Genomic DNA, 27,185 nt, shown 5'->3' on the forward strand with positions numbered 1-27,185 from the left:
ATTACAGTGTAAATCAAGGTTATCAGTCATGACTATTTCACCTCCCACCCAGGAGAAGTTTTGGCAGCATACAGACAGACTAAAAACTGCCAGGTTCAGGAATAGCTTCTTTCTGACCCACCACACTGAATACCCCTAAAATCCAGGTCATTGTATTGCATTGTAACTTCAGTTATTTAGCATTTTAACTAAGTAAATATGACAGATTTTGGCCCTGTAATGCCTTTCATTGCTCCATTACAGCAAAAAGTAATGCATTAATTACTATTGTAATGCATTACCGCCCAACACTGGTTACTGTACACTGTGTTATTTTCAGTTTGTGTTATGTGTAATATCACTGTAATATCCTTGCATTATAACGGGCATGAAACAAGAGCATCAATGTCAATGAGGAGGAGTTTTTTTTCTTTCCTTTATAAACTGGGGTATGTTTCTCGAAAGCGTAGTTGTTGCCCAGTAAGCAACTTGGGTAGTTGCCAATGGGAATTTGGATCGCAAACAACAAAGTAGCTAACTTCTGGTGGGCGTATGCCGGGCTTACACTGTGCAACTTTTTGCCCGACTTTGCGACGATTTGTCACTCAGACTTGGGAGTTGGGCCAATTTTGCACTCAGTTGGAGGTCAATTGTGACCCTATACTACACATGCACAAATGGATAGGGTAGGTCTATCATCTCCACGCCTCCTCATCTCCACCTCAGGTGCGCATGTTCCCTTCTGGTTCCCTCCTCGCACAGTGCGAGCATTCTGCTGGCATCCGACCGTTAGGCTCGTATAGTGTGAGGACGTTAGTCGTGAGATGTGAACTTTTAAACCGTGCGATTCCTCCGTGCAGTGTGAGCAGTAGCTTATTACCCACAATCGAAATTATCGCACAATGTATGCCCGCCTTTACGCTTTGTGAAAATGGGTTACGTAATGGCGATTAAACAGCGTTATTTTCCGAATAGTATTACAAACATTCCCAAGTTGTTATTGGCAAGAATATGTTCCACTGGCAATTGTAATGTGTGCCAGCTAAACGGCTCGTCTGAGTGACCCATATCTGTATACCCAGAACAGCCAGCTAAGAAAATGGGGCAGTCCTACTATTATTATTTTATTTTCAGTGTGACTTAGTAAGTGGAGAATTCTTGCACACCTCCTTGGTCAGGTGCGTAGGAGTGGAACCCCAAAGTCACCAACGTTAAAGTAAAGAAAGCTCCCGCACACTGTTCACATTTGCATGGTTTAATGCAACGTTTCGGTCTACTGACCTTCTTCAAGCAATTCAAAACTGAATGACTTGAATTGCTTGAAGAAGGTCAGTAGACCGAAACGTTGCATTAAACCATGCAAATGTGAACAGTGTGCGGGAGCTTTCTTTACTTTAATTTTTAGTGTGACTGCAAGCATCTGGCCAGCTAAATATATACTGTACGTCTTCTATCCGGCTGCACACCTTGTTTACTGGTGTATGGGGACACTGGAGGCGTGCGAGTAGTGTCTGTGTAGTATCTGTTTGTCATGCCTTACAGGCTCCAGCTGCATCTCCTACATTTGTGATACATGGTGATAAATAGCTATCCTAATTTTGTCTTCAAATGGGCGGGGGTGTAAGTTCCACCTATCCATGCAGCCATGCGGGTGTAGTGTAGATGTGTGTGTGTGTGTGTGTGTGTGTGTGTGTGTGTGTGTGTGTGTGTGTGTGTGTGTGTGTGTGTGTGTGTGTGTGTGTGTGTGTGTGTGTGTGTGTGGGTGGGTGGGTGTCTTTGTGCGAGCGCACGTGTGTGTGTGTGTGTGTGTGACGGAGAGAGAGAGAAAGAGGCAGACAGACAAACCGTGTGTGTGTGTGTGTGTGTGTGCATGTGGAGCAAGTCACGTTTTGTAAGCAAGATCCACACCGTGTATGCTCAGTAGGCGTGTAAGACAGGCCGTATACCGACCGGACCGTCCTGTGTGTGTGTCTGCGAGGGAGGTCGAGTGGTTACCCTGCAGTCACCCACCATGCGATCAGGGGTCTCTTCTCTTCTCCCATGAATGTGACAATGACAGTGCAGTGACAGTGCTTGAGTCAGACAGAGCCCTGCAAAGATGCGAAGAAGAGCGTTGTCCATGGAGGAGGAGGAGGAGGAGGAGGAGGCATGGTCCTCCGTGACCGGCAGGTACAGGGAGAGAGAGAGGGAGCGGCGGGCGTCCACGACGGTGGAGGCCCAGAAGACGCTGAATGCCCATTTCCTCAAGGCGCTGCAGGAGAACGACGTCCAGGAGGTGGAGAATCTCCTCCGCACCACCACCATCGACGTCGACACCGTCTTCCAAGTGGAGGACCAGAATACGGTGGTGGCCTCCTACATGCAAGGTTTGCATTGACATTGCATTATATAACATTATGTTACATTTAGAGATGCACATGATCCAAGATCCGGTTCCGGATCCGGCAGGATAATAGGGTTTTTCACAGGATCCGGATCCGGCCGGATCTTAAGCAGTGGATCCGGTATCCGGCAGTTACCTAAAAATCAGGATCTGGTGCATCTGTAGTCTAGGTTTTTCAGTCAGTCTTTCACAACCCCAATTGCTGCATGGAGTGAAAGAACTTTGGAAGCGGCCAGTGCAGGCAGTGTGACAGTAAGTCAATGAGTCTAAAAAATAGTTTGAGCCAATGTAATAAAAAGGGTGTGCGTGTGCGAGTAGGCTATGTGTTTCAACCCTTTCGTAGGATCCGGTATCCGGTTCCGGATCCGGCAGGATCTTAAGCAGTGGATCCGGTATCCGGCAGGATCCTAAAAATCAGGATCTGGTGCATCTCTAGTTACATTACACTTAGCTGATGCTTTTATCCAAAGTGACTTACAGTTACGTACAGGGTATTGGATACAGTCCCTGGGGCAGTGTGAAGTTAGGTGCTTTGCTCAAGGGCACTTTCAGCCATGGGTGGAGGTGTAGGGAGAGGTAAGGGTGGGATTCGAACCCACCACCCTCTGATATTAAGACCACCTCCCCAACCACAAGGCCACGGCTTCCCCTGGGCAAGTAAGGGAACGTACACTCTAAGAAGTACTGTGTCAGAAATTACATTGCGTGTGCTCAGGGACAACACATTTGGTGTGTGTGCTCAGGAACAACACATCTTGTGTCAATTGTTAGATGTGTCATATATGTGTGTAAGCAAAGAGTAATAATCTTGTAATTATAAGGAATCAAATAAATAAAAAACATGTTTTTGATTCAAGCCACATTCCTGATTTGTCATGAAAAAAGGATATTTTAGTGAACATAACGAAGCACAAGCGCATCGCATTGTTCACTGAAATAAAACAGCAAAACTAAGTCCACCAGTGTGCGGTGACACTTCTCTTGTTCTCTGGACTATTTGTGTGACTGCACTTCACCAGCCCCTGGACACTGGCTGTGCATAGGAGCGCCATACCTTTGAAGACAGCTTTTATTAAGTCGTCAAGGGTCACCACTCATCTAATATTGCTTACGAGCCCATCATTCCGTTGTTGTGCCACTGCCTGCATTTATATCATTGATTGCAATGTAATAGTGTAAAGGGGGCCTTAAAGGGACACTGTGCGGGAAATGGTCAAAAAAGGTACTGCAACTATGCTGCTCATTGAAATTGGGCTGCCTATTGCCAAATTTGATCTTTACATGAAAGTTTACTAAGTATTAAACAAATATTTTCTAGTATGGTCCAAGTACAGTCATTTTTGTAGATAAAAATGGCTGTTTTTGGAAATTCAAAATGGCGGACCATGGAGAAGATCCCCCTTTTCATGTATGAAACGTGCAATTTTTCCAGTCATAATGAATACTTAGAATTTGATGCTGGTGGTAAGTATTCATGAAAAAGGTAACATTAGTGAATGGGTAGCATGAATTCTGGAAATAAACAACTAAAAATTTCACACAGTGTCCCTTTAAAATTGTTATTTGCCCAGGGCCTCAGATTTCCCAAAATAAACTGGCCCTGGGTGCACCGAGGATTTAGTTAAAACTCCTTGGTAAAGAGGAAATAATTGGCACACTTCAGATGAGTACCATTGATGGCTTTACTGATAGTACTACAAGCTTTTGGTCAGTAGAACTTCACCAGGCAGAGTGCACCGCCTGATGCGTCTGAACTGTGTAGATTGTGTCCGTCTTAGGAAAAAAAAGTGCTTTGGTTGAAGTGGATTTTGATACATTTCGTACAGAGTGCTTTTGTGCAGTAGGTAGCACGTTTAACTTGCTATGGCTTGCTTATGGGATCAGGTCTCACAGTCTACTTGGCTTGGATATTGACCTTGAGTTTGTTTTTCAGTGTTGCAAAGCTGTCACCGCAGGCTTATGAATAGGGAACAGGAGGACAGGGTACAGCTGGCTTCTTACACGAGACACACTTTGGCCATTTCCCAATGTCTAGTGTGCGCCCTTCAAAGTTTGTCAGCATTCGTAGTCATGCCCAGTGATTGGATACTGCAGAGAAATTAGAATATAGGAGAAGCATGGTATCACGATTTTTGACCTTTGTTTGATACATCCCATGATTTCTGAAATGTAGGATCTCATTTGAAGCTTGGAAGCACTATCACATCGCATCATATGGTTGTTTTCTGGACTGGATAACAAAACTTTGATAGGGTGTATCACGATACTGCCTCCTTACATCACACAGTATCACACACAGTATCGTGACTCTGAGTATTGTGGTTTTTCGGTTCGATCCAATATCGTTACAGCCCTAATAATAGGCCGTAATGTTGTGTAAATCAACATAGAGTATTTACAACACTGTGAGAGTCAAATCACTCTAACAGTGGAGTGAGACGCCAGTGTAAATTTATGCAGGTGGCCAGTGTAATTTCAACTCTGCAGCTCTTACTGTAATATGTACACAATATTGAGAAGAATTAGCTCTTTTAGAATTAGACTTAGAAGAGTAGAGTAGAATTAACTAAATGATACACTGACCATAGAGTAACATGAACACTATTTTTGAGTGGGACCAAATGACATCTAAAAGGAGTTAATTTCAACTCTTAAAGAGCTATGTCAACTCTGGTATTGTTAGTTTGTAAATGGTGGGTGATGGGAATCATCCACTTGTGAATGTACAAATTTAAATTCTACACACTTTGGCGCATAACATATTTTATGAACATCAACTGATTGGTCACAACTCATTTCAAACCAGAGCTGAGCTCACTCCTCCCACCCAAGGGCTCCAGGGCATCAAGGATCCAGTCCAAAAATGAATTTCAAAGTAATTAATGTGGTTTGGTAAAACCTGGGGTCCGTTTCTCGATTCTTGTCGTTGCTAACCGTCTTAAAACCGTCTTACCATTCCCTTGGATTTAGTGGTGAGCGTCGCTGTCGAGAGAGTTGAGTCGAGTCGATCTTACGAAGGACGTTGCTACCGTCGTTAGCAAAGACGCTTTCGAGATACGGACCCCAGGCTAGTAACCCATACCCTGTATTTAAATAACTGTTAGTGGTGTCAACAATAATCGATTTTGCAATGCAATGCAATGCGGGGCATGGACGATCCAATTCAATGCGGCAAGTTCCAGAATCGATGCTGCAAATTTTTAAAGTTTCAATTACTTCCTTGGATATTTCAGGAGCAAATGAATGTTAAATTAAATAAAAGCACTTCAAAGCATTGAAAACGGCAAGACTGATACAGAAAACAGCCAATAAAATGTTGCTCAGTATCTGACTACTTGTATTGCCTCATCATGACTGATGAAACATTTGCTTTGCTTTCAGTAGAAAATAATGCATTGCAATGCATCGTAGAATTGATTCGAATCGAATCGGATTGCTACCTCCCGAATCAGAATCGAGTAGAATCGTGAGGGCAGTGCCAATGCACACCACTAATAACTGTAGGTCGCTTTGAATAAAAGTGTCAGCTAAGTATAATGTAATGCAGGGGTCCCTAACCTTTCTGGGTCTGAGGGCTACTGAGGGCTACCAAGGGCTACTTAAGGGCTACTGAGAGCTACCCGAGGGCTACTGGTTTGTTCAAAATCCTCTACTGATGTCTTGGCATCATTCCCAATCACACTATGATTGAATGATAATTTGCGTATGGATTATAAAGAAATAACCTCACATTTAAATTCAGAAAAACTTTAAAGGGACACTGTGCAGGAAATGGTCAAAAATGGTACTGCAGCTATGCTGCTTATTGAAATTGGGCTGCCTATTGCCAAATTTGATCTTTACATGAAAGTTAACTAAGTATTAAACAAATATTTTCTGTATGGTCTAAGTACAGTCATTTTTGCAGCTAAAAATGGCTATTTTTGCAAATTCAAAATGGCGGACCATGGAGAAGATCCCCCTTTTCATGTATGATAAGTGCAATTTTTCCAGTCATAATGAATACTTAGAATTTGATGGTGGTGGTAAGTATTAATGAAAAAGGTAACATTAGTGAATGGGCAGCATGAATTCTGGAAATAAACAATTAAAAATCTCACACAGTGTCCCTTTAAATGTGACTAAAATCTTGTAGTCATCATTGTTTACTAACATCCATGGCGGGCACATCAGAAGCTCCTGGAGGGGCTACCTGGCGCCCGCGGGCACCACGTTGTTGACGCCTGATGTAATGTAATGTAATAATCTTGTCTCTTAGGCTACTGGTTGCCCGGCTACATATTGGAGAAGTCAATGGCGCTGGGTATCCATGTGTGCATGATGTACAACTCTCTGGAGTGTGCATTGGTGCTACTGGAGAGAGGCGCGTCCCTAAACCGCATGCCCAATGGCAAGACGGCGCTACACGTGGCCTGCGAGGTGTCCCATGGCGACTGCGTAGCTCTGCTTCTGGAACATGGCGCCAAGCCAAATCGCGTCTCCCTCAGCGGCCACGCCGCCCTCCAGTACTGCATCACCAAGCAGTCACTGGACTGCGCCAGGCATCTCATACTCAAAGGTAGTTTAGTGTGGTGTGGTGTGGTGTGGTATGGTATGTGATAGGCTGTAGTGTGCAATAGTATAGTGTGGTGTGCTATAATATAGTATGGTGTGGTGTAATTTAGTGTGCAGTGGTATGGTGTGGTGAAGTTTAGTGTGGTGTGGTATGGTTTTTATATATGGTGCAGTGTACTATAGTATAGTGTGGTGTGCTATAATATAGTATGGTGTGGTGTGGTGTACTACAATATAGTGTGGTGTGGTTTAATGTGGTATGGTGTGGTGTAATTGTCAGGGTTTCAAGACCAGAGAACCCAAGTGAAGGCAAGGAGGGATGCGGAAGCAAGCTTCAAGGTTCAGGGTGGATTTTAATCGACTGAAAAATAGAATGCCAAGAACCAAACAGACAGAAATGCAAAACCAAAACCCACGAAGGGGAAAACATTAACGCAACTAAATACACTACAAACAAAACCCATACTACAATCATAGGGTTGCGGATCAACAGGTCAAGACACAGAGGTTCGGGCAGGTTTGACAAAGGACTCCACAAGGAACAACAGAAACACCAGAGTTTAAATATTACAGAGAATTACAGAGAATTACAGAGAAGGCACACGATAGATAGAACACAACAGGATCCAGGTGGTTGACGAGACACAAACGGCGATATAAATGAGACACAGGCAATCAAGGACAATGAACAGGTAACAATACATGTGTAGACAATGAAGGGGAAGACAGGCAAAGACAACAAGGGAACAAACAGACAATGACAAAGATAACAAGGGCAAACGAGCAAACAAGAAACCAAATAGGACAAATCAAAACCAATTCCAAAAACACAAGCAGGGCAGGCAACAGAACCAAATACAGGGGGAGACAATTAGAGAAAGAGAGGGAGAGAGACAGAGCACTTAGCGAGAGACAGACAGACAGAGAGAACAAGACAGGCAGGGAGACAGAACTAGACAGGCAGAGAGCGAGAGAATGAGACAGACCGAGAGAATCAGACAGGCAGGGGGACAGACAGAGAGAGAGAGAGAGAGAGAGAGAGAGAGAGAGAGAGAGAGAGAGAGAGAGAGAGAGAGAGAGAGAGAGAGAGAGAAGCAGGCTTGCACAGAGGGAGAGAGAGGGAGAGAGAGAGAAAGAGACAAGAACAATAGAGAGAGACACAGAGATAGACAGAGAGACCGAGAGATGGTAAGGGGTTGTTAAGAGAACACAAACAGCCGCAGGGGAGTGAGCTCATGACAGAACCCCCCCTGAAGGCACGGCCCCATCAAACCGGGCGGGCGGAGGGCGGAGCCGGCGGAGGGACAAGGCAAAGCAGAGGCTGAAGGACGGACAGAGAAAAAGGGGCAGGTCGAGACAGAGGCAGAGGGATGGGCAGAGGCAAACATAGCAGTTTGGGGAACAGTCACCAAAACAGGAACTTTCATGAGCACAGTGACAGGAACAGAAACGGGAACATTGACTGGAACGAATATGGGGACAGGAACAGTCACAGTGACGTTGACAAACACTGGTACAGGGAAACAGGCTGAATGGGCAGGAGCTCTGACAGGTACTGGGACAGACACAGGAATGGGCACTCTGACACAGATTGGGACAGACACTGGGATGGTGACATGCAGAGTCAGGGGGATCGTGACGGGCACAGGAATTAAGAGGGTTTTAGGGTGAGGGTGAGATATGGGAGCAGGCTGGGACAGGAGGTCGTATAGACTGGAACAAAGATGAAGACTGGAAGGTGGGAGCAGGAGCACCCTGGGAGGCGGGATCAGTTGAGGCGGGAGCAGGATCAGGGGCGGCGCCAATGGGATCAGGGGCGGCGCCAACAGGATCAGGGGCGGCGCCAACAGGATCAGGGGCGGCGCCAATGGGATCAGGGGCGGCGCCAACAGGATCAGCGGCGGCGTCAATGGGACATGGGGCAGAGGCAATGGGACAGGGGGCGGAGCCAACAGGCACGGGAGTTGCGCCAGCAGGACCGGGGGCGGAGCCGGCAGGACCGGGGGCGGCGGCAACAGGACGGGGAGCGGCAGGAGCTTCTTTGTGCAGGCTGTAGCCGTGCTGTGACACGACCTCTACAAACGGCCCTGTTTCTAAACTAACTGCACTAGCAAAATTCTCTAGGCCTCGTTTTACATGTCAGCAACCCGCGACTCTGCGGAATAGATGCAGTCGGCTCCTATGCTCCGCCTATGCAAAATGAGTAGGGGGAGCACTCGGAGGGTCACTCGCAGCCTCATAATGAGTGGCAGTGAATGAGAAGTCAGCGCACTGGAGGGTAAACTCTGCTTTTTTAGACTTTCAATCGTCAGGAGCACTTTCATTCAAAGTCCACTGCCTGCGTCGTGAATCCAGGGAAATTACTATAAAGTGGCAGAACCATATATATGTCCAAACGACCACGAGTAGTTGTAGAATCCACAGTCCCCCCACCAACACTCAGTCTGAGAGCTAAGTGTTGGTGGGGGGACTGTGGGTTCTACAACTGCTACACTGGTACTCATGAGCCTCCACTCCTGCATCAACAAGGATTCACACACAGCCTTCCAAAGTCTTGAACATCATCACAAGATTACCATATGAGAAATACTGAAAGTTACTCTGTGTGCTCCTTTAACAGGTGTTGAGGTGAACTTTGTCAGCTTTAGATTACATCACATGTATAGTGAAAGTGCAGATTTCTAGGAAGACGCTAGATGGGGATCTCATGAGAAGTAAAGTAGAGTATCATTTATTAATCCAGAGGGAAATTAAGTTGTCTAGTAGCATACCTACATAAATACAGAATACACAAGGCATTACACATATAATTTCACATATAGAACCGTCTGAGAGATCCTCAAAGTTGTCTGGTGCCCCGTTAACAGGTGCTGAGGTGAACTTTGTCAGCCAGAACAATGACGAGGACACACCACTTCACACGGCCGCTCGCTTCGGCCTGGTGGAGATGGCGGCCTTTTACCTGAGTCACGGCGCTGGCATCAACACTGGCAACGCTCGCATGGAGACGCCGCTCATCACCGCCGCGTACTGGTCCTTCTGCTTGAGAGAACAGAGCTACAGCACCGACCACCATCTGGTGTGTATGACAAGCCAAAGTGTTCACATTTATGTCTGATTACTATGTACTTATATTATTACACACTTATTTGACATCTGCTGTATGTTTTGATACATCAAATAATAAGTATGTCCACTAAACTTGTGATGCCGGTGGTCTATTCTGTATGCTCACCACACATTGCATGTGGGCTTTTTATCTCCTCTGTTTTAAGTCGCTTTGTATGAAAGCGTCTGCTAAATGTAATGTGTAAATGGGGCAGCTGTGGCCTAATGGTAAGGGAGGGGGTCTTAAGATCAGAGGGTTGCAGGTTTGAGTTCCACACTTACCTCTCCCTACACCGCTATGCATGGCTGAAGTGTATCTACCCTGCGATAGTCCACCTCTATCGTAGGGTAGATACAAAAGCGATAACCTGAGCCTGGGTTGCCTGTTGTTCCATATGAAGTTAGAAAAGCTTTCGTAATGAGGGGAAAAAGTTGATGATGGTGCAAGTGGGATTGATTGAAAGAGGTACAAAAACGTAGGTAATATAGACATCTTAAGAACATTCACTTGTCCTATCAAAGAGATAGGGAGTTTTGACCATCTGTTCTCAAGGTGAGTGACCTTTTCCACCAGATGATTATAATTGTCAGGAACAATCTTATCAACATATGGAGAAATCTTAATGCCCAGATAGGAGAAACCTTTTGGGGAAATCAAAAACGGGCTGTGTATTGGAGGATTCTGTGCCTAATTTTCATTTATGAACTTAATTGCTGATTTAGTATGATTAATCCTATAACCTGAAAAGGACCCAAATACCTTAATCAGTTCTAGTAGAGTGGGTAGTGTATACAGTGCCCTCCATAATTATTGGCACCCCTGGTTGAGATGTGTTTTTTAGCTTCCAATTATTTTATTTTTTTTCTAAATAATATGGGACCTAAATGGAAAAAAAGAGAAAAATCCAACCTTCAATACAAGTGCATTTATTCAGTGGGGAAAAAATCCCACATAAAGAAATAATTATTTGACATCAAATAATGTGTGTCACAATTATTAGCACCCCTGGTGTTAATATTTTGTACAACCCCCTTTTGCCAACAAAACAGCACCTAATCTTCTCCTATAATGTTTCACAAGATGGGAAAAGACAGAAAGAGGGATCTTCAGCCATTCCTCTTTGCAGAATCTCTCTAAATCATCCAGAGACCTGGGTCCTCTCCTCTGTACTCTCCTCTTCAGCTCACCCCACAGGTTCTCAATGGGGTTGAGGTCAGGGGACTGAGATGGCCATGGGAGGAGCTTGATTTTGTGTCTGGTGAACCATTTCTGTGTAGATTTGGCCATATGTTTAGGGTCATTGTCTTGCTGAAAGACCCAGTGACGACCCAGCTTCAGCTTTCGGGCAGAGGGCAACAGATTTTGATTTAAAATGTCCTGGTATTTCAAAGCATTCATGATGCCATGCACCCTAACAAGGTTCCCAGGGCCTTTGGAAGCGAAACAGCCCCACAGCATCACTGACCCACCCCCATACTTCACAGTGGGTATGAGGTGCTTTTCAGCATGCGCATCTTTCGTGGTACGCCAGACCCACTTAGAGTGTTTGTTGCCAAAAAGCTCAATCTTGGTCTCATCTGACCAAAGCACACGGTCCCAGTTGAAGCCCCAATACCGCTTGGCGAACTCCAGACGCTTGCGTTTATGATTGTGAGTGAGGAAAGGTTTTCTCCGTGCATGCCTCCCAAACAGCTTGTTGGCGTGTAGACAGCGCCTGATGGTTGATTTGGAGACTTTGTGACCCCAGGATGCTACCATTTGTTGTAATTCTGTAACAGTGAGCTTTGGAGATCTTTTGATTTCTCTTACCATCCTCCTCACTGTGCGTGGTGGCAAAATAAACTTGGGTCCTCGTCCAGGCTTGTTTACCACTGTTCCAGTTGTTTTGAACTTCTTAATTATTCCTCTCACAGTGGATATGGGCAGCTGCAGTTGAGTGGCAATCTTCTTGTAGCCTCTGCCTGACCTGTGAAGGTCGACGCACATCTGCCTCACTTGTACGCTGTGTTCCTTTGTCTTTCCCATGTTTAAGAGTGGATAAGAGAAATGGCCTCGGTGTCACGTCATATTTATACCCCAGGGAAACAGGAAGTGATGAATTACTAATTAAATGTTCCTACATACTCTGGTAAACTTTGTAAACTACTGTAGAAATGACAGAAATGCTTCAATTATATTTATTTCCTGGGAATTGTTAAGGGTGCCAATAATTGTGGAACAGGTGATTTAATGAAAAATAATTATTTTTCAGTCAGGGATTTTTTTATTTTCTTACAATTCATTTGAGTTGAAGGCTACATTTTCCTACAATTTTCAGTGTGACAGTATTCTTCTGCAATAAACACTGAATTTATTTTAAGGCTTTTAACACATCTCAACCAGGGGTGCCAATAATTATGGAGGGCACTGTATATCAAATTAGAACAAAATAAAAGAATATCATCTGTGTAAAGTGCAACACGATGTTCTACTTCTCCAACCTTAATACCCTCTAAGTTTGGATCTTTACGGATAGCCATGGCCAATGGTTCAATAGCCAGTGTAAAAAGCAATGGTGATAAAGGACAGCCCTGTCTTGTACCTCATAGCAAATGGATAGGCTGGGAAGTCAGCCCGTTGTTTAAAACCATGGCCTGTGGATCAGCATATATTAATTTAATCCAACTAAGAAATGTCCCTTTAATACCACATCTTTACATAAATTCACAAAGGTATTGCCACGATACCCTATCGAAGGCCTTGTCGGCATCAAGAGACAAAATGGCGGTGTCATGACAACCAGATTTTTCAGAGTATGTTAAGCACTCTTCGTATATAATGAAAACCTTGTCTTCATTGAACAAAACCGTCCTGGTCAGAGTGAACCATCAGTGGTAAGGATGCTTCAAGCCTTCTAGCCAAAACTTTACAGAGAATTTTAAGATCATTATTAAGAAGTGAGATTGGCCTGTATGATGTACACAGGGAGGATTGTTTTCCTGGTTTAACAAGAGAGATATCGGTGCCATGTTAAGAGATAGAGGGAGGGAGTTGTTATCCAAAGATTAATTATATATGTCTGATAGGGGAGGTATTAGTTTATCCTTAAATGTTTTATATATTTCTATGGGAATTCTATCAGGTCCCAGACTTTTCCCTCCCTTCATGCAGGAAATGGCCATTGATATATCCTCAGCAGTTTGATCCAAGTCTAGAGATTTTACAGAATCATCATTCAAAGTTGCAAAACTTAATGAATCTAAGAATTCTTTTTGTGTTTCAATAGTTGTAAATGACCAGTCTGTGTAATATAATTTTCCGTAAAATGATTTGAAAGTTCTATTTATTTCCTGTGGGTCACTAGTTTCTAAACCCTATTCAGTTGTAGTTGTATTGATTGTTCTCTCAGTTTCCAACTGCCTAAGACGCCAGGCCAACAACCTACTGGCCCTCCTTGCTCATAGTAAGATTGTTTCAATTTCAATAGGCTTTTGGTTGCCTTATTTATTGACAGTGCATTATACTTAGCTCTATTTTCGTTCAATTCTTTAAACAATGCCTCAGAGGTGTTTTTAAAATAACCTGTTTGAATATTTCTTATCTTTTGTTCTAATTGTTCCATCTCTTTCTTCCAAATTTTATGTTTGAAGCCAGTGTAGCTTATCATCTGACCTCTCAAAAAAGCTTTAAAGGCATCCCAGCGAATATTGTGAACTGTTGATAAATAATTAAGTAATTTGTAATGTGCACATATTTACATTGTCCTAGTATGACATTCCAAGTTAGTGGAAATAGTATTGGCGCATAGAAATAAACAACAGTTTAAATCACAGCTAGACAGCTAAAAGTGTGTTGTGTGTGTATTTACCTTTAAGTTGGTAACTAGTTTCAGGACAGTTATTCAAGTATAACAGGTATGATAAGCAGCAGTAACGTGTGTGTGTGTGTGTGTGTGTGTGTGTGTGTGTGTGTGTGTGTGTGTGTGTGTGTGTGTGTGTGTGTGTGTGTGTGTGTGTGTGTGTGTGTGTGTGTGTGAGAGAGAGAGAGAGAGAGAGAGAGAGAGAGAGAGAGAGAGTGTGTGTGTGTTTTTGAGTTTGTGCACGTATGTGCAGTCACAATACAGCAGTGGGGAGGAGAGGGGGTCAGGATCTGGCTGGCTGGCGGATGGGGGAGCTGTCAGTGATGGGAGAGTGGTTGAGTGTTCAGCATCCTGATTTCTTGGTGTATAGCTACGTTCACACACGTCGCTGCTAGTTACTCGCTCTGTGAATGAATTCAAAAGATTGTCTACGTGTTCCAGCGAGTCGAGGAGGCGAGTAGGCGAGTAGTGTACAAGTGATGCAATGTGGGTGAAAATATTTTAACTTTGACCGAGTCAAGTAACCAATTGGAATGCAGAGTTCGGTACTTCTCGCCTGTGGGAGAAACTTCTCGGCAGTTAAAGCCACGGGAACGTTTAGCGAACGTTCCATGAGAAAGTGGCGAGTAGACGAGCGAGCGAGAAGCTAGCAACTAGCAGCGTCGTGTGTGAACGTAGCTTTAGAAGCTGCTTGCAAGTCTGGTGATATGGGAGCCTATATAAACATAAATATAAATAATATTATTTAATAATATAATAAATATAGGCTATACTACAGGTGTGTCGCATATTGCTGGACCATGGGGCCCACCCGAACCTGAAGGAGGAGGACAACAAGACGCCGCTCCATAAGGCGGCGTGGAACGCTGACCACATACTCATGGAGATGCTGCTGAACGCTGGGGCCAGCGCCATGGCCATGGACATCAATGGCTGCCCGCCCTTACAGTACCTGATCAAGGTTACACAGGTGATTAGTGTACATATAGTATCTTATCAAGGTCACACAGGTGATTATAATACTCATATATATACAGTACTTGATTAAGGTAACACAGGTGATTATAATACTCATACCTGCTCAAGGTCACACAGGTGATTATAATACTCATACCTTCTCAAGGTCAAACAGGTGATTATAATACTCATACCTTCTCAAGGTCACAGAGGTGATTATAGTACACAGTACCTGATCAAAGTCACACACGTGATTATAGTATACGTAGGTTTTTTCGTTTATAAATATTCGTGTTGTGTTAAGGGGCAAGATGCTACAGATCTCTACGGATGACATTTTTCGTGAATTCCAGTGGGTCCCGCGGGTCAAAATTTTAAAGATGAAAGGGTGCGGGCAGGAACGCGAATAAAGATGAATGGCAGCGGGCAGGAGCGGGAGTGCCTGAAATAGATGATGATTTTCATCATATCTGAAACAACCAAAAGTAGCCTACACCTGTCCATTGTTACATTCTTTCACCCTGGAGATGACATGTTTTGATAAACAGCAGTTTCCAACAATCAGAGGTTGAACAGTGCGCAGCCAGGGTCGCACAGCCAGGGATTCTTTACAAATGGTAAATCCATGTATAGAATATCTGCTCAAGGTCACACAGGTGATTAGTGTACAGTACATGATCAAGGTCACACAGGTGATTATAATACTGTATACAGTACTTGCTCAAGGTCATACAGGTGATTAGTGTACAGCACATGATCAAAGTCACGCAGGTGATTATATACACTATCTGATCAAGGTCACACAGGTGATTACACTATATGAAACGGAACCCAACTAGCAGAGGGTGGCGTGGACTAAAATCTCTCCCAACCAAAGCCTCATACGATATCGGTAGCGTGCTGTTACTCTCATACCAGAACTGGAACGTTGACTAGGAGGTGACGGGTTTGAGCCCTGGGTGCCAGACTGTGCAGGAACGCTTCAGTTGCATATACAGTATCTGATCAAGGTCATACAGGTGACTAGTATACATGCAGTATCTGCTCAAGGTCACACAGGTGATTCGTATACAGTATCTTTTCAAGGTGACGCAGGTTTACAGTTTTTATTAGTAAGCTACATAATTGATGGTATACTTTGTGCTGTGAAAACTTTTTTCTCATTGTGAAATGCTTTCTATTCCATTCTATTCTATTGTATTCTATTCTATTCAGGTGCGGCCGGCCTCCATCCCTGAGATATGCTATCAGCTGCTTTTGAACCATGGGTGTGCCCGAGTCTACCCGCCGCAGTTCCACAAGGTAAATACACCTCCACACCGCACTCGTCCGGAAACATGAATCACCAAGACAACATGAATGTCACAATGACCACTTGTGTAAGCAACAGTATGTGCCAGGTTGTCCTGCTACCTGGCCCCGAAAAGGGGGTTGGGCCAGGTATTGCAATGACCCAACATGTCTGTTTGTTTGTGTACCAGTCTGCAGTGTTTTAGGTAACCTGAGGGTGGCGCCAAACAAACATCATTACATGCATCAGGCGTTGGCAACAGGGCCAGGATTGCTGATTACTCTTGTTTCTATGTGTCACGCTGGGTAAAAATCATGTTAGGGAAGCGCTGTGCGCACATTTAATCCTTTTTGTTGAGGATTTATTTCATGACACAGAAGACAATGTCAACTCAATTCTTCTTGGGCGGGTATGGTGGGACATTAGGACCCGATAATTGGATTTCATCTTGAGCTCAACCATCTCCCCGTGCAAGCCTGCTCCTATAGTACATGTCGTGGAACTAGGGGCAGCCTTGGTGTTATAGTTAGAGAGATGGTAATTCAGATCACCCTTACCTCTCCATACTGTACACCTCCATCCATGAATGAATTGCCCTTGAGGAAGGCAATGTAACGTAATGTAATGTAGTGTAGTTTAGTGTGGTGTGTGAAAGCAAATCCGGTTTGCAGAAAGGTTCACACTGGATTTTTGTTGCTGCTCTCTACTCAACATGGATAGCCAGTTGACTACAGTGCACACTCCTGAGTTTTTCAGGATCAAGTATAGATCAAGTATCTTGAGGTCAGTTGTAAAAAAATGCTGAAGTGGAAGTTCTTTGTCCATCACTTGGGATGAGGATTTTAAAAATCCTGTGCTCTGAGTTGGTAGGCAGGACACGACAGACTGTTCAAATCAGATAATGTTCATTTACTGAAGTGGTCCCCAAACTTTTTTCAGCTGGGATCCCCATTTGGAGCTCAATACTTCTGCGACCCCTCACCTTTCATTTTTCGAATGCAAAAACATATTTTTGCTGAACTGTAATGTAAACCACAGGAACAGTAAATACATTTATTGCCAATTGAAGGGAATATTGTTACTAACAAGGTAGGAAAGGTTATACAGTAAAAACATATATTCAAGGGTTTATGCAAACAGTGCCTTCTGTCCGTGACCCCCTGTTTGGGAACCGCTGACTTACTGTATGTGTACTGTAAACATGCCAGCATGCATTTTCATCGTCTGATGGAAAGATAGATGATGGGGGTAGATAAGATGGCACCCAGCGGCAACAACTCATGTCAAGGTATAGACATGTCATGTTTACACACACACACACACACATGCACACATGCACTCACACACACACACACACACACACACACACACACACACACACACACACACACACACACACACACACACACACACACATGCACTCACGCACACACACACAGTGCCAGGGTGGAGAAAAAAATCGGCAATATTACAATATCAATGATGAATGCTTGTGCTCTTCATAAAATAGGTGCTACAGTCCTGTCATGAGTTCCCCAGGGCGGTGGAGGTCATGGTCAACTGCTACGAGCACATCAAGTCCAACAGCAAGTGGAAGACGGCCATCTCTGATGAATGCTACAAGGTACAGAAAGCATCTCCCATTTCAACTGGCAACAACAGTGATGTTGTATTCAGTTATTTACAATGTGTTGGTTACAGTCCCTGGAGTAATGTGGGGTTAGGTGCCTTGCTCAAGGGCACTTCAGCCAATGAATAGTAGTAGTAGTAGTAGTGTGTTTATCCCACCCCCTTCAACATTTACCTTACGACACAGTTGTAACCAAACATGACAAAAATTGACGTGGACATTGGACATAGACAGGTATTTAACCATCATCAATCATCAGTAGTCCCAGTCTATTCCATAGCATTTCTATAGCATGAGGTAAGTGCAAAATCAGTAAGGTGTAAAATAAATAAATACATGGCAGAAAAACAATCAATAAATACTTCGCAGATAAAAACTACACAAGTGCAATCCCTGCTCAGGCCTGCTGAAACAGGGTGCAAGATCAAGATGTACATTTTCGTTTACTCTGTTTGTTATAAAGGCCAATAACGTGTGGAATAAAAGAGTTCTTCATCCCGTTTTTAAAAATCGCAGGATATCTGAATCTGTTGCTTGATGGCAGCAACTCAAAAGAATAGGAATGGAGGTGTAAGCGGAGGTAAGGTCTTGAAATATTGAAAGCGATACCTTGGTGATACCAGTGTTGCAAAAAACAAACAAAAAATCAACCAAAGTTGCTACTGGTTCGCTGAAAAGAGCGATTTTTCAGTTATTCTCGTTCTATTTCGTGCTGTTTCCACAACCGTCAAGTCAGCGTGAATGTTCTGAAGATAAAGTGAGCCAATGATGAAGACATGGTATTGATGGTTTAAATGCACCCTCACTGGCATGTGCAACTGTTAAGGATGCCAAGGCAGTCCAGCTCAGCTGTTTTTCTAAAGCAGCGGTTCCCAAACTTTTTTCCTGCGCACCCCCTTCATTGTACATTTGAATGGTTCGCGCAGAGCCTAACTGCTGCGTGCATGCCCCCCCATAACACAGAAGCCTAGAACGCCAGAACAGCTAAGACTTCCAGAGCGCCATACAATGTGTTTTTAAAAAAAATAAAGTTATGACAAATATTTACTGGAATTAATGGTACTTTTGTTACCTGCTGTATAAAACACAGAGTATCTGCTGTAAACCGTTGGGAAAATGTCAAAGCAAACGTCTTTATCATTGTTTAAAAAAAAAAAAACTAAACGGGCACACCCGGCTCAGATCCACCTTTCTAAATCATCGCAATTTTATATAGTTGGTGCAGCAGGTAATGCGGTCAACCCTGCCCTTTGACAATACACGGCTGTCTGGCTTTGTGGTCATTGCGCATTTCACTCCCTACACAACTTTGACCAATCTTAAATAGTTCTATAGTTATTGGGATTGAATTAATTTGACCAACATTGAGGGCTTTGCACAATCGCACATGGCATATTTTTGTCTGTGAGGGTCTGTAGATAGCGAGCCATGAATGGGCAGACCTTCCTCATATGGCCTATAAACAGTGCTTAAAGGGACACTGTGTGAGATTTTTAGTTGTTTATTTCCAGAATTAATGCTGCCCATTCACTAATGTGACCTTTTTCATGAATACTTACCACCACCATTAAATTCTAAGTATTCACTTTTACTGGAAAAATTGCACTTTTCATACATGAAAAGGGGGATCTTCTCCATGGTCCGCTATTTTGAATTTCCAAAAACAGCCTTTTTTAGCTGTAAAAATGACTCTACTTGGACCCTACTAGGAAATATTTGTTTATTACTTAGTAAACTTTCATGTAAAGATCATATTTGGCAATAGGCAGTCCAGTTTCAATGAGCAGCATAGTTGCAATACCTTTTTTGACCATTTCCTGCACAGTGTACCTTTAAACAAAAACAAAAAAACAGCCAAAGTCGCTATTGGCTCGCTGAAAAGTCTCTAGATGACGTCATAACGTTACTGTTGTAAACTCCACAGGAGAAAAACCAGGAAGCTGGTGAATCGAGTTGGTGAGCTTTATTAATGACCACAATGATCTTCAACAAAGGTAGAACACAAAAAGGTAAGTAAAACAAAAGGTAAGTAAAACAAAAGGTAAGTACAAACTTCAACGGAGGTACTCTCTTCACAGGAGGAAAACAAAAGGGGTCTTGATACAAGCGAGACCAGAAAACAACTGAAACAAAGGGTTCAATTTAAACAGCAATACAGATCAGGTGGCAAATGTCTCTTAGGAGCTGTTTCCACGTCGCAGGATATTTTTTATATGTGGATATTTTTTTTCCTGGTTACATTGGTTTTGTCCTTACGTTTCCACGTAGCAGATATTAAATATTCAGATATAAAAAAGCAGGCTTTAAAAATATCCTATTTAGGGGGCTGAAACGCATTTGTTGCAATGGAGGATTTATGTGTATCCACATGTTGCATTTACACCTAAAAATGAGAAAAAATACCCTGCTAAAAAAAATCCTGCTACATGGAAACAGCACCTCAGTTGCAACTGAAGATTGAAGATTGAACTGAAGGATTGGTGATCATTACAGCTCGTTGTTCAATTAGTCCATTTTAGAATGCTGGTGAATTTGACCTGATTTGGGCTTGTTGAGGTGAGTGAGTTTATGGACCGTGACAGTTACGTATGACGTCACAACGTCACGCATGAGACGCTGATCCCTAGAAAACATTCCCACATGCCTTTGTTCACACAAATGGGCAGTGCTAGCTACTGTTTGGAGATCAGAGCTAATCTGCAGTACTGCTTAACCGTGGGAAACGCTTCTGACGGTGGAGCAGTTACAATTATGTTGAATATAGGGCTGGGACATTAACGCTTTAATTTCGGTTAGTTAATCACGTGATTCGATTAATTAGTTAACGCGATTTAAAAAATTAATCGCAGGCTAATATAGCTACATACTTCTGGATTAGACCATTGGAGGGCAGTGTTACGCCTGATGGTGAACAGCCTGCTGAAATTGAGAAGAGTTCCCTCTTCTTTTAAAAATGAATAATATTTTTAGATTAAGCTTATTTATTTTTATTATTCAAAATCCATGTGAAAAAAAATATTTTTCACTGTTCTCAAGTCAGATATTTGAATGTGATTAAAATGCGATTAATTAGATTAATTAATTTCAAAGCCTTACACTGCAAAAAACGAAAATCTGTACAAGTGTAATATACTTGAATTCAGCATTTTGGTCTCATTAGACTTGTTTTTGAATGTATTTTCTTGGTAAGACTGACTATTGTTAAGATGAATTGACTTGTTTCAAGAAAATTCATCTTTTTTATCCTACCTAGATAATAAAACTGGTTCTGAGCAGCTTTTTTCTTAAAATAGAACACATACTGACAGAGTCGCATTAACAATTAGACTGTGAGTACATTTTTACTTGTTTCAAGACAATAAGACAATCCAAATGAACCTGTTTTAAGAACTGGCTCGATCTCACTAAGATATTCTAGCTAATCAACTGTGATTGCATAAAAATGAATAGGGCCAATGAGATTTCCATTCAAGATTCAGCTTTGACATTTCTGTTGTCTGTGCAGCATTTGGCATAGCAATTTCATGATTGTAAATCTGTATCCCATCTCAATGTGTCAAACACTTGAAATTCACCGCAAAATATACTGTAGATGAATCACTAAAATATATTCAAAAAAAATAGGGAGTCCCATATCTGTGATTATTGTCTTTCCTAATTGTTACCAAGAAACATCCATTTCAGAGATGATATTCAAAAAATCTAATCTTTGAACTGACATATGCCTCTGACGCCTTGATACCGCTGATGTGTGGCCCAATTCTTTTTCATGAGCAAATATACTGTTTGTTTGATGGGTAGGCTACTTTCGTCAATTTTGCTATGATTGTATTTATTTTATTTTTTTAAGATTGTTTTTGGTCTTTTTTACAACTTTATTGATGACAGGACAGTTTGAGAGATGGACAGGAGGCGAATGGGTAGAAAGATGGGATGGGAAGGGGTCGGCAAATGACCCGGACCGGGAATCGAACCCGGGTCGGCCACACGGCAGACGAGTGCCCTACCAGTTGCCCACGGCAGGGCCATTTTGCTTTGATTTACAAGACATTTGCAGACATTTTATAGGCCTAATTTAAATTAGAAATTTAAAATAAAAAAATAATGCTTTGACTCTAACCTCATGCACACGTGTCTCATCAAAGTACCCAGTGTGAAGGTAAATGTTGCATATAATGTTGTTTAGGGGGCACGTTGTTGTTCAGGATGCTGCTTTTTAAAGATGCTGCTCTGTCTCAGTTTTTGTAAAGTTTCCGTCATCAGAGCAAAAAAGGTTGTGAGTTATTTCACTTAATTCTATGATAAGATGTATAGCATGGTCCTTGCTGCTGATAAAAACAAAAGTGAATATCCTCAGAAATATCAGCATCTGTCAAGACGACATTTTTAGTTTGTTATCTATCATTAGATTCCATCGTTACACTAATTGGACATGTCTTGTATAGGCCTATTAATATGCAAACCTAGGCCTATAGCCTACCTGAAGTTATAACATCTAGATCAATATGATTTGACAAAATAAAGTGCTTCAATGCACGTTTTATTTCCTTTTGCACAACTGCAACAGCAAGGGCAACAGGTTTTTTTGTGTTCATTTAAGGCACACTCAAAAAATGTTTCTGGGTCCTGGTAAATATTAAGAAATATGTATACAAACAATTTAAAGGGACACTGTGTGAGGTTTTTAGTTGTTTATTTCCAGAATTCATGCTGCCCATTCACTAATGTTACCTTTTTCATGAATACTTACCACTGTACTTGGACCATACTAGAAAATATTTGTTTATTACTTAGTAAACTTTCATGTAAAGATCAAATTTGGCAATAGGCAGCCCAGTTTCAATGAGCAGCATAGTTGCAGTACCTTTTTTGACCATTTCCTGCACAGTGTCCCTTTAAGGAATATTGAAATCATATAAACACCATTTGAACTGTCCGCGTATTAACTTTTAAACAAATAATCTAAACAAATAATGTAGGCCTATGCACTTGAAAAAAGCTCATAATATTAACTGACATGCACATCACACTCCAGAACAGTAGGTGGCAGTAAGAAATGAATCGCCTATTGTCGAAACACATTTTCATTGACAGTATTTATCTTCTTCCTGCTGGCACCAAGTTGTTACCTTATTGGTACAGAAATATTTTACATAAATCAAAACTATATATGTGAAATTCATGCTGTAATTCAGGTGGGATAACAAACAAAAACAAAAAAAAAATCACCAAAGGGTAAAACCGGAAATGGAATTACGTCACTTCCTGTTCGTCAGTTGGTCTCCTGCTTTGAAATTGAGGCAATCGTTTTCAGCCGGGTAAGTTTCACAATCCGTTTCAATCCTTGTCATCTTTGGCAATATGCTTGTATTAAGACACTATTACAGTCATTTGTGAAGTGTACTACGCTATTGTGATGTTTTTGGCGCTTTTGTCTGTATGGAAAGTTAACTGATACGAATATTGTTAGATCATGCTGTGTGATCTGACAAGCTGTTTGTCTTGCATTCAAATATCCACTCTTAAACATTAGATTATCTTGTGCAACATCTTTAGGAGTAAAAAAATAAATAGTCTGAAGTGTAATTTACCAGCATAATTATTTTAAACATAATTTAACACCTGCTGCTGTTTAGCTTAGCAGCTAGCTAATGCTCTCTAGCTTGCTATTGCCCTGTAATGCCCCACATGTTACTCAAAATATGTATTATATTTTTTGTAATGGGCGTCACTATTGGCCAGTCCTGAATATCACCTTTGAAAAGCCATGTTTGCCGATATTGTGAGAAAAGGTTCATCTCTGTTTTTCAACTTGACAGATGGTTACCCCCTGTGCTAGTGGAAGATGTGACTTTGAAGACAGTCATTGTAAAAGGTAGGATTTCTGTCCATGTTCAATTGTTTTACACTTTACCCTCTGCTTGAACACTTTACTTACACCAAAGCAAAATGAGGATAAAAATATTTTTTAGCCAATTAGCTGTCATTTTCATGTTGGCATGGTGTCAACAGTTATTTTGTATTGTATGAAATATGGATATGGTGGAAAATATTTTAATTCACTTTAATTTCACGCTGTCTTAAGTGGCTGTAGTCACTTTATTTACCAATATTCTTAAATGGTGACAATATTCCCCAGTCTAAAAAGTGGTGACGATGTATTTGATATGGAAGATTATATTTGGTTGAGGCTACTCTACTCTCCTTGACCCCTGGTCTCAATTTAGGTTTTACAAGAAGTCAGTCAATGCCATTGTGATGTTAGCCCTCATCTTATCTTGTAATTTCTGTAACATCAACTCCAGCAGTCTAATTATGTGTTTTGTCATAGGTGCAAAAGGCTTGTCTAAGATAAGCTGGCAGTCTACACCGCATGGCCTGCGTTGCTGACATTAAGTGAAGTAAGTGTGGTGGTACATTATGTCATAACAGATAGTATTTAAGTGTTTTTGTATGTCTGTCCTGTAGGATGTCTTTGTGGCTTGACCACAGGTGTTGCCCCACCTGCAGGCCCAGAGATAGAAAGACATAGTGACAAGTCACAGGACAGACAGGAAGCACAACACAACTGGGCCTGACAACCATGTAATTTTCTTGTAATGTGTCTTTGACAGGTTAATGCAGAGTTCCTGTGCCTGACAGATACTTGAGGAAGCATCTTGGAGGTTGTCAAGGAGAAGGGAGGCGTTGCCAGAAGGAAGGTAGGATAACTCATGGCTCCAGCAGCTAATGGAAACATTGTGTTTGAGTTGCAAACAATCTAATGAAGTTGGGTATTAGGTATTAGAAGGTCAGACATTAGGTGTGGGAGATGCATGGCCCACCTCTAGGTTCACTGACTCTGAATTTTGAACAGTTCTGATTATGGTGTTCACAAACGATCTGCACCCCAATAAAGAGAGCATGCGATAAATGGCACCTGCATATCACTGACAAGCACACTATTAAATGCCCCCTATTAGTGGCCATGATTGTCATTCACTAGATATCAGCATTTTTACATTTAGTGCCATTAAAGCTACATAAAAAGTGTGTGCACAGTGTTAAGCTTTCTGCATTTTCTTTTTCCACCATCAGGACTGGAGTGGCGAAGTGATCCAAAGGCAGACTGCACATCTACGTATATGGTTTGCAAGGAACATCCCGTGCCAGAGACTGTGATACAAGGCATGGAGCTGTACAGTGAACTCGGAGCATCTCTTGTGCATGTGTGATGCTGTTTGGACTCGGTTACCGGTATATACCCTCAATCTCAACTCTGTGGATTTGGATTTACAATTTTAAGTATCCAGATGAACTGAAATATATGTTCTGGTGAATTTGGAAAATATGCCCAAAAGGTCCAATCACTATAAACTACAGTAAATATGTTGGACACTGGCAATCTCAGGTTCTAAGCCATTGTATAAAAGGACAATCCATCGCATTTCTATTAATACTTTTGTGTGCTGTTCTCTGATCTGAGTTGATGATTTTTTTGTCCTTTTTTGTCTTTTGTCAGCATGGCATTGAGTATCATTGAGGGGCTTTTTTCTAAACATTGGCTATGCAGATTAAAAGATGAGCACTATAAGGAAAGGCGTAATAACGCCTCAGTAGCACTTCATGGACACATTGATATCATAATTAAAAACATTTCTCTCTCCCTCTCCTCCCCCACTTTGAGAAAGAATCAAAGAGTCAAAAGTGCTCCTGCGGGCAGTTGGTTAATTCTAAAATGTCCATTCACAAATAACATCTTTTTCATGAATGTCTAAGTAAATAAGTGAGTAAATAGACACATACTGTTCTGATGAGAGTATGCTTTTCGGCCAAAGATATCTGACTGCATATCTGACCCAAGGGATTATGACATTACTTAGAATTTGATGGTGGTTGTAAGCATTCATGAAAAAGATGACATTTCTGATCAGGTTTTCTGTTTAATTTCTGTTTAATCACACGATTATATTGTCTAGATTTTGGTGTTTTATTATTGTTTGACTGCATGTTTGTCCAGCTGATGAAATATTAATAAAATAAATGTTTTGAAGTTCTTGTCAAGTATATTTTTCTCATACACCTAAACAAGATATTAATTCTACATGAGAAAATAAGTATTCTAGCTAAGAAAATCAGACTAGTTTTAAGACTTTAAATGAGCTGGAAACAAGTAAATTTGCCTTGTTTTAAGCGTCTTGTATGCTTGTTTTGAGCAATAATTTCTTGGAGGACATCTAATTCTAAGCAATAATGACTAATAAAGGAGAAGAAATTGCTTAAAATAAGAGCAAAAATCTTAACAAGCAACAGAAAAATAAGATTTTTATACTTGTTTCAAGTGTTTTTCTATACCTACCGCTTAGATTTTATTTTCTTGTTTTAAGAATTCTTACCAAGTCCAATTTGCTCGCTGCACTGGCAGATTATTTTGCTCAAAATAAGCAATTTTTCACCTAAAACACTATATTTTTTACTTATTTTTTTAGAGGGCTTTTTTGCAGTGTATAGATTAATTTCATTTTAAAAATTGATGGAGTCCCAGCCCTAGTTGAAAAACAAAGCATTTTGCATTGAAGATGCCCGTTTTAAAAAGTTGCCAGATACAAGTTATGAAAACCCACGACGGAGGCAGTGATGAAAATGGGGATAGGAAAATCCTGAGCCTCCTAACGTGGCAGCAAGTTCGGTTTGAGGAAGGCAGCCGAACAAGCAGGTGAATTTTTTTGAGTAGCGGACGGAGCTGCGGAGAACATGTGTTGTAAAACGCCATGGCCAGCAGAAGCTGTGTGCATTGGAAACACAAAATGTGGTGGCTGTGTTGAGCTGTACCGGGTAGAAAACATGCAGTGGAAATGACCCATAACGGGCCCGTGTACAGTATATTCACACTCACTTTTATTATATTATTTTATATTACATTGCACTTCATGGGTATACCATATATATATATATAACCCTAGTCATGGGTAAGCGGTTAGGGCATCAGACTTGTAGCCCAAAGGTTGCCGGTTCAACTCCCGACCCGCCAGGTTGGCGGTGGTAGTAGTCAACCAGTGCTCTCCCCCATCGTCCTCCATGACTGAGGTACCCTGAGCATGGTACCGTCCCGCCGCACTGCTCCCTAGGGGCACCGCTGAGGGCTGCCCCTTTGCACGGGTAAGGTATAAATGCAATTTTGTTGTGTGCAGTGTTCACTTGTGTGCTGTGGAGTGCTGTGCCACAATGACAATGGGAGTTGGAGTTTCCCAATGGGCTTTCACTTTTTTCACTTTCACTTAGCTGATGCTTTTATCCAAAGCAACTTTCAGGGTGTTGTTTACATCAGGGCCGCTGCTGAGGTTTTTGAGGCCCTAGTCATAACTGGTCAGGAGGCCGAGGCCTCCTCATAAATACTACTACTACTACTAATAACAATAACTCCAGGATTCATAGTTTTGATAATTAATACATATATATAATAAA

At 41.9% G+C, this 27,185-nt stretch overlaps 1 protein-coding gene and 1 long non-coding RNA gene across 2 annotated transcripts; both read left to right on the forward strand.

Moving 5' to 3' along the window:
* The first annotated feature begins 1,797 nt into the window (after positions 1–1,797).
* LOC134436532 (ankyrin repeat and SOCS box protein 4-like) lies at positions 1,798–21,208 on the forward strand. The gene is made up of 6 exons (XM_063185798.1): positions 1,798–2,345; positions 6,621–6,920; positions 9,784–9,995; positions 14,642–14,833; positions 16,036–16,122; positions 17,622–21,208. Exons 1-6 carry the CDS (start codon positions 2,078–2,080, stop codon positions 17,868–17,870), a joined length of 1,308 nt encoding a protein of 435 aa, XP_063041868.1. The 5' UTR covers positions 1,798–2,077; the 3' UTR covers positions 17,871–21,208.
* Positions 21,209–22,522: 1,314 nt separating this feature from the next.
* LOC134435870 (uncharacterized) lies at positions 22,523–25,700 on the forward strand. The gene is made up of 5 exons (XR_010032114.1): positions 22,523–23,059; positions 23,561–23,616; positions 24,073–24,142; positions 24,356–24,442; positions 24,819–25,700. It is a non-coding gene; the product is annotated as an uncharacterized LOC134435870 (long non-coding RNA).
* The last annotated feature ends 1,485 nt before the right edge of the window (positions 25,701–27,185 follow it).

This window comes from Engraulis encrasicolus, chromosome 20 (genome assembly GCF_034702125.1).
Source record: "Engraulis encrasicolus isolate BLACKSEA-1 chromosome 20, IST_EnEncr_1.0, whole genome shotgun sequence".
Taxonomy (NCBI): Eukaryota; Metazoa; Chordata; class Actinopteri; order Clupeiformes; family Engraulidae; genus Engraulis; species Engraulis encrasicolus.